This window comes from the organism of the source record quoted next, unplaced genomic scaffold (genome assembly GCF_019419815.1).
Source record: "Pyrus x bretschneideri cultivar Hongxiangsu unplaced genomic scaffold, Pyrus_bretschneideri_v1 Contig17, whole genome shotgun sequence".
Classification (NCBI taxonomy): domain Eukaryota; kingdom Viridiplantae; phylum Streptophyta; class Magnoliopsida; order Rosales; family Rosaceae; genus Pyrus; species Pyrus x bretschneideri.
Genome location: NW_025999468.1, coordinates 3,309,641 through 3,322,450, shown reverse-complemented (window position 1 = coordinate 3,322,450; position 12,810 = coordinate 3,309,641). Strand labels below are relative to the sequence as shown.

The 12,810-nt window shown below is 36.1% G+C and overlaps 1 protein-coding gene across 2 annotated transcripts; it reads left to right on the top strand.

Annotated features, from left to right (window-relative positions):
* Positions 1-1,062, top strand: LOC103934548. 2 transcript variants are annotated; one of them, XM_009344301.3, is made up of 2 exons: positions 1-226; positions 366-1,062. In XM_009344301.3, exons 1-2 carry the CDS (start codon positions 207-209, stop codon positions 883-885), a joined length of 540 nt encoding a protein of 179 aa, XP_009342576.2. In that variant the 5' UTR covers positions 1-206; the 3' UTR covers positions 886-1,062. The 2 variants fall into 2 exon arrangements, with proteins under 2 accessions (XP_009342576.2, XP_009342575.2); XM_009344300.3 differs by having other exon boundaries at positions 3-252.
* Positions 1,063-12,810: the final 11,748 nt, after the last annotated feature.

The window sequence follows — 12,810 nt, the reverse complement described above, 5'->3', positions numbered from 1 at the left end:
TGTGTGGCCGTCGGCCAACCCAAAAAAAAAAAAAAAATCCCTCATCCCCTTCTCTCTCTCTCTCTCTCTCTCCCCCTCCCTCCTCTGCAACAACAACAATATGACAACAAGCAGCAAAGGAAACACCACTACCACACCATCAGTAGTCCAAGTGGAAGCAGCAGGCAGCCGTGAGTGCTGCATGTGTGGGGATTTTGGCTTCTCCTATGAGCTCTTCCTTTGCAAGGTTTGCCAATTCAGATCTCAGCACAGGTCCCCAATTCAACAAAACCATCTACTCTTTTTATATTTTTCATTAGATACACATATTCAATTTCATCCTTCAATTTCTGGGTTATGACCTAATCAAAATTCCATATGTGCAGGTACTGCAGCAATCTTTACCCAAACGCTGAGTCCTACAGAATCTGCAATTGGTGCCTCACCCAGAAGGAGGACACAAAGGAGAAGTCCCAAAACTCCTCAAATTCTTCCTCTTCATGCAAAAAGGAAACCCAAGATCAAGACCATCCAATTACCAAGATCACTAAGAAAAAGAATAATCCATCAAAAAATAGTAATAATTCATTTGGTGGGTGTCTGAGGGGCACTATGCAGCTGCAACCTAGTGGGCCCATCAAGAAACAGAGATCACTTGATCTTCATCATCTTCCTCGTCATTCATCAGCAGTATCTCCATCACCTTCACCATCTCCAAAATCTGCACCAGTTGTTACCAGAAAGAGGATCATCACAAAAGGGGAAAAGGAGGCTGAGAGGATCAAGAGGACAAGGTCAGAGGACATATCAAACACAAACAACACTAGTACTATTGGGATCACAAGGCAAGTCTTCAGGAACAAGGTCAGAAGATACAAGCTTCTGGATGAAGTTTCAAGTCAATGACTTGTTGACTACAACCAGCTATATATTCCAATTTTTGTTTTTCTTTTGTATGTAATATAAATACAGATAAAATTTGGTCTATGTACATAACCTACATGTGATGGACAAGGCTAGTTTTAGCATATCGTAATTTTCAATTAAGGTAGAAAAATAATAAGAAGGGCATTTCAGTTAAAATGGTTAAAGAAATTGATATAATTCTTTATTTTGCTTCTTAAGATTTAGAATCAACAAAAGTTATGTTTGAGTTTGTCCACCGTCAATCATTTTGGTTCTTTTCTAAAGAAATCTTTGTTAAATTAGGACTAAATGATAAAAATACTCCTAGCTTAATAAACGATAAAAAATATTTAACAAAATTAAGGATATTTGTATCATTTTATTCTTATTTAATGAAATTTTTTTATGGAATGATTAAAATAATTGATGGTGCACAAACTCAGAAACCAGTTCAATAGATTTTAAATATCAAGAACCAAAGTGATAAGTTATACCAATCTTAGAGACCATTTTGGCTTAAAACCCTAATAAGATTAACTTTGTGAACCAAATGTGTATAATTGAGTTCTTTTTAAGTTGGATCCATTTTTACTCACAAACCTCAAGTAGTGATACTGCTCACCATCATACTTATTATTATTGAATGAGTTTAAATTTTGATATTTGTATCTATTTACTACACAGATTTCGAAATTTAAACTCATCTTACATTAATAAATAAAATGATGAGCATCACCATCACTTAAAAGTGATGAGAAAAATATTGCCGATTTAGTTAAGAAACATATATTTGGTTATGTTTATTTCTCTCGTTATCACGCGATGAAAGAGCTTTATGTGAATAAAGAATACTCGACAGAATACTCCAAACTCCAAGCTCTCTAGGATCAGACCGTTACAAGCCTAGATAAGTGTGTTTATTTTTTCTCTTTTGAAGAAACAATACATCGACCATAAAAATAGAGAAACAATATAATATTATTGAAAATCAAAGATTATAGATTCGATGTCAAATATGTTTAAATAGTTTTAGCGACCAATTTCAACATAAGAGCTGGTATGATTTAGAGAGAGAAATAAAACCTTCTTATTCAGCTACCAATATGATAATGGCTATAAATACAGTTGCAAATCGGCATAACATAACAAATTTATACTGAGAGCACACTTAAGAACTCATACTCGATCAAAACAAAATTATATAACACAGACAACTAAATCTACGTTTTTGAAATTATTATAAGGAAAAAACCACAAGCATAGTAAGAACACCACTTGCTACCGTGAGGCATGCCAAAACTTAAGGACGAAACACCGTAACCATGTACCTTCACCTCGAACAAGCAAGCTAGATCACGATCCGCCGAAAATCACTTGGACCAGAGACAACGTCATCAATTATGAAGAGAAGAACAATGGCACAACACAAGTTCTGGCCAAAAAAATAAATTGAAGCTTCGTTCACCTATAGGAAGATGAAAATAAAAACCCTAAGAAAGCAACCATATCTGACTTCAACCCTTGATAAAGAGTTGGTTCTTTTTCAAAAGTTAGAAGGTTACTCACAGATTTACTTGCTATGAGAAACTATTATTTAAACCACGTTTTGTAAAGTACATGATATGAGTGTTGATGGTTGGTCTTATTTATTTATTTATTTAAATTCTTTAAATCATGAAGTCTTACTTTATTGCGACAAAATGTAGTTTAAAAAGATAGTCTCTTTAACATTTTTTGATTAATTAATGGAAAATGGTAGGGATATTACATTTTTGTACCACATTAGTACCATATGATGTGTCTTTATTTTTTATTTTTTATACTACAAAATGTGTCTTTTTCAAAAAAAGAATGAGATCATCTAGTGACGAAGCCACAACAGTCCACTATTTTAAGGGTCGGGAAGACTTATAGAGGTATGTCAGCCTCTCCCTGTCCACCATTAATGTGTGATCTGTCAAGTGATGTGCACTTGTCGTGCCAATTAATGAATTTATCTCATTGAATATTAATTGTATGCATCATTTGTCACTTTATATAATATTCTAATGTGGTAAAAAAATATCTAAATTTAGAACTCCCAACTACGTAAAATAAATAAAAATTTGTTAACGAACAAATTAATAGGTAGACCTAAACCTAGCTACATTTCTCAATGTCTCTTTCAATAAAAAAGGAAAATAACACTTTTATACTCAAAATGGGATACCTGCTTGTCTATAGATTCCAAATTGCTAAGTTACAAGGAACATATCGAACTCTCCGGATTTAATTGGAAAAGTTTGACAGATTCCGTCGGAGAAAGATCAGAATGCTTGCACGTTGGAAAATAATATGTAATCAGTTCTTCTGGCTATCTATTTGTAAGTATATAATATAATCCTCAAAAGGTAAGGTGAAATATCTTTGGAATAAGTTGACTTGGGAAAAGGCGTGGAACATAATCTGTGATTGGAAAACCGTTCTATATATACTTTCAATTTGCCGATTTTTAATACAAAACTTGAGCTATAAGGAACTTGGAGCCAGGTTGTGACAGTTTCGCACAACTTCAATAGTTCTTCCGTTTTTATGATATTGTATTTTTGTCCTGAAAGAAAATTTTCAATCGAACTTTATATTAAATATGTTGAAAGAGTTTAGCTCAAGTTTTTTGGCAAATGATGACACATGTAGGTTGATAACGAACACTAAAGTGAAGTGAATGAGAAAATGTGAATAAGTAAAAATAATATGAGAAATTACGTAAATATGAGTTAGGAATTTGAAAGAATAATTTGGTTCTTTAAAAAAACCAATTTGTTTTTATGTTAAAAAAATTCATTTGTTCTCAGCTGGCGGTTAATTACTTTTTATGTAAAGTTTAAAAGCTAAACCATAGCAATTGTCTATGTGCAAGAAATAAACAGAAGGCACTGAGAAAATATTACTCCCTACTTTTCTTCAACTTTAATCTCAATTACTGTTATGGTTAATTGTATCACGGTATATAATCGTCATTTTGCTGAGATTTTTTTAATGTGCTCGGAACACAGGCTCATACGTTATATGTCATATACAAATAGAGAAACATTTATATAAAGAAATCCCCCTCACTTGTATAATAACATATGGTATCCTGCCTCGTATTCCAACAAACTGAAAAATCTCAAATCATTTTGGTCTTAGACTTTAGGTTTTTTAAGTCTTGGATTCGTGAATCCCTTCAATTATAGCTTTTATGTCTCAAAGTTTGGGCATTAATTTGACTTTATTTATAATACATTCGATATTATCTATACTAATGGATAAATGAATACTTACAATGGACTTGCGATAATAATTTGGTTCGAATTCGTCTTTAACGAGAATCGAATATAAGATATCTCACTTACATATAAAGAGAAATAATACTAAACCGTAATACTAAGTGGCTAATTACTTAAAACCTTAAATTGAAGCTTTAAATGACCATTATATACCTCAAATAATAAAACATGTCAATAAATGAGAGCATAGTTGATGATAAACTAAGTAAAAGTGAGGTTTACTCAATTCCTACTGCCCATGCATGCTGTCTTTAGGAAAGACATGACGTCATGTACAAAGAATCTCTCTACCATAAACCCAAACGCAAAAAAATAAACAAAACAAAAATCAAAACAGTTACATTGGTAAACTTAATATAACAGTATTGTTGGCCTTAAATCTAGCACTTGGGCCAACCAAGGCCCGCAATATTCAATATGCAAAACAATTTGAGACCATGTACATTACAGTTGTCATAGCCCAAGACCTCTCCCAATTTTGCTCTGACTTACTCTTCTATGAAGATGCCAACTTTTATACGCATATTTGTGACATGGTATTTACTCTTTTTAATGAAACATTACACATATTCATGGTACATTAGATTTTTTACGTTTTATTAATAAGTATCGTTCATGAAATTTGAATTCAAAGTATTTTTTAATAAAATGGAGAATGAGTGCCGTTTAATCAATCAGTCATTTTGCACTAGATTATTTTTTGGTCAAAAGAGTTTGATTTCCTTATCCAAAATCTCCACTTGGGTTTTAGGAGAGGAAAGTGTCACGACTCATAGCCCAGGATTGCAAAAATGGGCCGGATAAGGAGCGAGCGGCCATTTATCATTAGGCTTTGTTGAGGTGTTTCACAAATGTAACCTAGCAAATTCAAAACAAAGGCACTAAAAATTGAAGGGAAATATTAGGACCTTTCGCGCAAACGTATGTGAGTTGATTCCTTATCAGTCGTGCATGCACTCGTGACTTATTCTGGCGTCTCCGTCCCTTAAACATTTTATCAAAGGTGAATCATGGAGTTAAAAGGGGTTTGTTTGAAATCTTGGATATCCCTTATATATTGTCAGAAGGGTGATGTTATCCACACACATTTTTCTTTTATTTTTCAGAAGGGTGATGTTATCCACACACATTTTTCTTTTATTTTTCATACACCTCTTATTAATTTATGTCTTTTGATATTCTTCAATTCATTCACTCTTACGCCCGAAAAGTAAAAAAAATGTGTGAAAGGAAAAATAAGGTGTGTAAATAGCAGTGCCCTTGTTAGAATTGACAGTTGATCAACTAAATTATTGTATGTGTTGGCGTGAGTCAACTATATGTTTTAGGAATGTAATCAGAATAGGATCACATGATTGATTCATTGTGTACTTGGGATTCTTATTTCCTAAAAGTAAAGGACCTCTTGTACAATTATATATATGCCTCCTAGAGAGAGGAATAACAGAACGATTAATCCCTAAACACATAGACTTTTATATTGGCATCAGAGTAGGGCTTGTCTCTTCCCAAACCAAACCCTAAAACCAGGCAAACGTGCAAACCGCAACCAAGGTTGCATCAGAAACAACTGTTGGTGTTCTTAAAATTTGAACCCAGGAATCCAAAATCTCTGTGGTGTTGTGATCATCAAGGCTGCATCAAATTCAACCTTATTAAATTAAAAACCAATTTGGTTCGATGACTGAAGAAAGAAAAACTGGTGAGTTGGTTACCATCCAATCCGTGTCCATTCTGAATGAGTCTACCAACATCAGCGGCATTTCGTTTGGATACAGATTGAATGACACAAACTGGAAAGTGTGGTCGAAGATGATGGAGGTCCATGCTTCAGGCCTCGGAAAGCAGGGGTATTTGACTGGAAAACTCCCAGTTATTGCGGAAGACTCTTCGGGATACGCCAAGTGGGTCACCGAAGATGCTATTGTGCGAGGGTGGCTATTGAAAACCGTGGAACTGCACCTGTTAAGTCTATTCATCGATTTGCCGACAGCCAAGGACATCTGCGAAAATGCAAGCCAGATGTTCTATGATGGATCCGACGAGTCTTAGTGAGATGCAAGGCTACACGGACTAGACAAGACGGTGGTTCGGTAAATTTGTATTTTATAGAACTGAAAGGGAGTGTGGCAAGATCTTGATAAAAGGCGTCCTATCAAGATGGTGTGTGCGACTGACCTTCGGATCCGCAAGGAAGAACTATCAAAGGACAGGGTGTATGATTTCCTTGCCGGATTAGATAATGGCTTCGACCAAGTCCGGAGTGAGATCCTAAGAATGAAACCTATTCTTGGGATTGAAGAGTGCTTCAGTTTGGTTAGACGTGAAGCACAAAGACAGACCACCATGCTTGGAACAAAAGCCACCACATCAAGCTCTTCTATGGCAATGGTCACCAAGTCCCCGTTATCATTCCTACGTCCATCAACCATCGGAGCAATTGACAAGGACAAGCTTCATTGCAATCACTGCAATGGAAAGAGGCACACTGAAGAAACTTGTTTTGAGATCCACGGGTACCCAGAATGGTACTGGGAAAGAAAAAAGGAATTAAAGGCAAATGGGAGATGCACGGGTCAGGCCAAACTGGCCGAGTCTGGAGTTGGAGGGGCTGTTGTGGTAGCAGGCTAAGCAAGGCCCAATTATGATGTTGGGAAAGTTGCTGTTGCAGCAAGTTGTCTTGGGCCCAAGTCAAATGTTAATGTCCACGACATGGAAGGAAAATGGGGTCAAGGCCTTGAAAAAAGGTTATAGCATACAGTGCCTCAAGAAGAAAAGGACCGGATGCTATTTTTAATTAAGCAAATTTCAAATGGGGATCTAGGTAAAATCGATACTACACTCATGACATCCACTAAATGAGATTCTGGTTGGATAATAGACTTCGACGCTACTGACTATACGACATACAACGAATCTTTGTTTCACCACATGACTTCCTTACCAAAAGAGAATGTTATCACAGCCAATGGTGAAGTTGTTCCTGTTACGGGCGCTGGCTCAATAGCCCTTGCTCCTTCTCTATCTTTGCACAATACACTACTTGTTCCATCATTATCAAATCATTTACTTTCTGTTGGTCAAGTTACAGAATAGTTGGATTGTGTAGTATTGATGTTTCCTACTTTTTGCTTACTTCAGGATATCCAGACATAGGTGATCTTGGGCGTGGTACTAAGAGGAGGGGGTTATACTATGTGGATAATGTGGTGCCAGGCCGAGTCAATCAAGTGCGTAGCAGTTACAGTAATAAGACCAAGACAATTTGGTTATGGCATCGTCGACTAGGACATGCATCTTTTGGTTATTTGAAAAAATTACTTCTGTCTTTATTTAGCGGTGTTTCATAATCTGATTTTCATTGTACTGATTGCACTCTCACGAAGAGTCATCGAACCTCGTACCATTTGAGTTTGAATAAAAGAATAATGCCTTTTGAATTAGTTCACTCTGATGTGTGGGGTCCTTCACCAATAGCTACTCAACATGGTATTCGTTGGTTCGTTATTTTTGTGGATGATTACACTCGAATGACATGGCTCTATACAATGAAACAGAAAAGTGATGTTGGTCAAATATTCCAACAATTTTACCGTATCATTAGAAATCAGTTCTCCCTCCCTATTAAGGTCCTCTGGTCGGACAATGGTGGAGAATATCTTAATTCAGAACTCTTTTTTTTTTTCCACAGAGCATGGCATTCTCCATGAGACAACTTGCCCTCAAACTTCGCAACAAAACTGTGTGGCAAAGCGAAAAAACATGCATATCTTGGAAACCACTCGAGCACTTCTTATTAGAGCTCAAGTTCCTCACACATATTGGGCGGATGCTATTACCTATTCCGTTTATCTCCTTAACTGAATCCCTTCCAGGATTCATAGTTTTTGCACACCTATGAAGTCTTGACAAATCATGTCTCACTTCCATCTTCTCTCACATTATCACTTCGCATTTTTGGATGTGTGGCGTATGTGCATCTTCAAAAAAATCAATGCAGTAAATTGGACCCATGTGTGGTTCGTTGTGTGTTTTTGGGATTTAATAGCCAACAAAAGGGATACCGGTGTTATCATCCACCGACTAAGCGTTTATACATCACCATGGATGTCACCTTCTCCGAAACCGAGATGTTATTCATTATCGATCAAACACACTCTACTCGTCAAGGGGAGTTGGGTAATATCCAGGATGAATATAGGTGGTTTGATATACCACTGGAGCTGATCAGCTTGCTGCGAACCCATTTAGCAGCAGCCCCTATACCGATCCACTTTGCAGTAGCCCAATCACTGATTGTGTTGAACCCTTAGCTGATCAAGCTGACCAAGATGAGCAGGCTGCAGAAGGTAGCGTTGGACCAAGAGAGGAATCTCGGACTCGGACGAATAATGAGCCTGAATTGTTTGGGTCAGAAAGCAGACACATTGACATCACCGAAGTAGCAATTCCAGCTAATAATAACCCTTGTCTACCTCTGTCAGTACATGCTCATGTCCCCGAGGATATCCTAGAGGTACATTCTCCTAGTTCGGATATTATTGGAAATTTTAATGTCTTACCTCCTAGACAAAACCGTGGGAAACCACCTGATAGGTTTTCTCCAGATGCAAAAGTGAAATATGCAATTGCATAATGTGTGTCAACACATCGATTATCACCTAAGTATTAAGCTTTGGTGAATCAAATGGCGGGAATCAAGATCCCAACCAAAGTGGAAGAGGCCTTGCAAGACCTTTGTTTGACAGAAGCTATGGAGGTCGAGATGGAGGCCCTACAAAGAAATGGAACATGGAACGTGGTACCTCTACCACGTGGGAAGAGATCGGTGGGATGTAAATAGGTATTCACCATAAAGCACAAGGCAGACGGATCCATAGATAGATACAAGGCAAGATTAGTAGCTAAAGGGTACACACAGACATTTGGAGTTGATTATCAGGAAACATTTACTCCAGTTGCAAAAATGAATACTATTCGAGTACTTCTGTCCTTAGCTGCTAACCTTGATTGGCCTTTGAAACAGTTTGATGTGAAAAATGCTTTCTTACATGGAGATTTGGAAGAAGAAGTGTACATGGATTTTCCACCTAGGTACAAAGTGCCAAATGGTGTAGGAAAAGTGTGTAGACTTCGAAAGGCTCTCTATGGACTCAAACAATCACATAGAGCATGGTTCGGAAGGTTCACCCAAGCAATGAAGAGCTATGGTTACAAACAAGGGAATGCGGACAATACACTATTCATCAAACACATGGGAGGTAAAGTCACTTTGTTGATGATCTATATGGATGATGTGGTAGTCACCAGTGATGATATAGAAGAGATAAAAAGGCTACAAAATTATCTTTCCTCAGAATTTGAGATGAAGGATCTAGGGGGCTTGAAATACTTTATGGGAATCGAAGTTGCTCATTCTTGTGATGGTATTTACTTGTCTCAATGGAAGTATGTGCTAGATCTTCTATCTGAAACTGGGATGTTGGCATGTAAACCAGCAGAGACCCCTATTGTGCAAAATCATCACATGGCAATATACTTGGATCAAGTCCTTACTAACAAAGAGAGGTACCAAAGGTTAGTAGGAAGGCTAATTTACTTATCGCTTACAAGGCCGGATATTGCATATGCAGTTAGTGTTGTAAGTCAGTTTATGTATTCTCCTAGTGAGGATCATATGGCAGCTGTAATGCGTATATTGAGTTATCTAAAAGGTGCACCTGGGAAATGATTGATTTTTAGAAAACATGGGCATATGGAGATAAACGGATATACTGACGCTGACTGGGCTGGGAACATCATTGATCGTCGCTCCACATCAGGCTACTTTACAGTTGTGGTAGGGAATCTTGTAACTTGGAGAAGCAGAAAACAAAACGTGGTGGCCAGATCCACAGCTGAGGCGCAATATCGAGGTATGCCACATGGGATTTGTGAATTATTATGGATCCAGATTCTTCTTATTGAAATAGGATTCAAGCTTCGGGAAGCTATGGTGTTATACTGTGATAATCAAGCAGCAAGAGAGATAGCTAGCAATCCAGTCCAATATGATCGTACAAAACATGTGGAAGTGGATAGACATTTCATTAAGGAGAAGTTGGATGTTAAGTTGATTGACATTCCGTATGTGAGGTCTGAAGAACAATTAGCTGATGTGTTAACTCATGCAGTGTCAGCAAAGGTCTTCCAAGACTCACTTGACAAGTTGGGCTTAGGAGACATCTACGCACCAACTTGAGGGGGAGTGTTGGCATGAACCAACCATATGTTTTAGGAATGTAATCAGAATAGGATCACATGATTGATTCATTTTATACTTGGGATTCTTATTTCCTAAACTATAGGACCTCTTGTACAATTATATATATGCCTCCTAGAAAGAGGAATAAACAAAACAATTAAACCCTAAACACATAGACTTCTATCTGTATGGACAGAACATTTTCTACAATAACTGCCCCAGGAGAGGAACTGAGTTGGGTGAAAGACTTCCCACTATTTATTTACCCAATGAAAAACAAGAGACTGACAAAATTTGTTTTCAATGTATTGATCTTTGTAATCTGACTGTGTGGTAGAGACCGTAAAATATAGATTTTTAAATTAAAAAAAAAAAAGCACAGGCTGAGAGTAAATGTGGTAGATAAGCATGGGCCATCATGCATTTGATTTTTTTTAAAATGTTTGCTGCTCTAATTAAATTCGTCCACCGAGCTTTTCTTAATATTTCGGTCATATTTACCTGGGTGAATGTGAACACAATTTTGAATTGGAAGGAGATTTTCACTCTAGTTTTACACTCTTTTGTGTTTTTAGTCTTTGAATTAAATAAATTAAATAAAAATAAAAAATATTATTAAATAGAAGTGTGTGAGAGACTAGAAAAAAATGTATTTATAGTTTTTTTGAAAATGTTTTACATTAAACTCTCAAACACAATGAAAGTTATTATTCTTCCTGGCTCATATATTATGTATCCATTCGATTGATGTTGTGTTTATAGTACAAGTTAGGTTGTGGCTTCAATGGTCCGTAGCATTTAGTGCTACATATGTTTTAGCTGTTAAAATTTGATTTTCACAACTATTTAGATCTTTTATCTTTAATCTCAATAGAACAAACACGTTAGGGTAAATCAGCAGTCCAAGCATGGTACTTGGGTTGACAAATTTTAACATACAACTCTATAAATGTGGAAATATATATGACATTACGAATTAAGCGACGAAATAGAAGAAAAAGTTAAATATCAACTAGTTTTTTTTATTTTTATTTATTTATTTATTTTATTTTATTTTATATATATCTCTCATCAGATGATTTCATATTAGAAAAATCGTGCTACATGATTTAGGGTTTTCTCTTTTTTGACTGTACAATATATGATAAATCTCATAAAGACCCTGACCTTTTTCTTTTAAAGTTCTCAAATTTTTTTCTTTATTTTTGCTATCATTTGTTTACTTTTGTAGGCATATTTTGATTCTGAAGTTGACACTTGATGCAATTTTTTTCACATGATAAGATCAAACCTCAAAATCATTTGAACATTATTGGGAGGAAAATATGGTCTAGGTGAAATCATCATGATTTACAAGTGCGAATCAATCAAGCAAAGCAATATCATTCTAGTGGAATACTTTGAAGTGGACAAAGTTGAAATTGAACAAAAGAATGGCATGGCATTTTCCATTTGGTCTAAGGTGCATGTCATGGCCCCCGCCATCAAATCTTCTAGAATATACAAAATCAAATCTGATATGCTCCAACGTATGACATGAATCGAATAAATAAAGCATTAAACATACTGTTGTTGTTTGGACGGGACTGGAATTCCAACCGAGTGTTGTTTGGTTGGAGAAATTCAAATGGCATTCATGGTCAAAACGCAGAAGGCTCCACTCCCAGGTCCTATCAACGCAAAGTGTTTTATCCCACGTTTTGGAGTGCCGTTAAAGCCAACTACATCATGCCTTCCCATCACGCTTATGTTTCTTTGAAAATATCCAATTTCTAATCAAAATGGAGTTCACTTATTACTTCTCCTTTAGTATATTCTGTTAAAATCGGGTAGAAAAACGTTACTGCATGCCATAAAAATTTGGGTTGGCAGAAGCAACCAAAGTTATTAGCTATACCAGAACATATACATTGAGCAATTTGATGGCTGCGTTTTTTATCAGATAATTTGTTACACTATATCGTTAGAATGTCAAATGCACGATTACTCCTGTGAATTATTGTTTGAGTACTTAAGGAGCCGTTTAATAACCATTTCGTTTTCAGTTTTTGATTTTTTTTGTTTTAGTTTTCACTTTTAGAAAACTAGATCTTGTTTGGTAATTACTTTTAATTTTTAGTTTTTTTTTTTAAAAAAAAGGAGAACTGGGAATCAAAAAGTGAAAACTCAAAGCGAAAATTTGAAAACTTAAAAAGTAGTTTTTGTTGTAGGCCTATTTGATTGAACAATCTTTAGGGTTTAGAGAGAGAGGGGTCCGGCGGCAATTAGAGAGAGGAGAGAGTGATTTAATTGTGAGGTGTGTTTGTATCACCCTATTGTGCCTTTATTTATAGTAGTAGGATAGGTAAAACCCTTTTCCTTTAGGATTACATT

Bases quoted from the DNA above. Each gene is read 5' to 3' on its own strand.
- LOC103934548 (XM_009344300.3), top strand. From the start codon at position 101: ATGACAACAAGCAGCAAAGGAAACACCACTACCACACCATCAGTAGTC. The intron at 253-365 runs GTCCCCAATTCA...CCATATGTGCAG, and splicing joins CAATTCAGATCTCAGCACAG to GTACTGCAGCAATCTTTACC.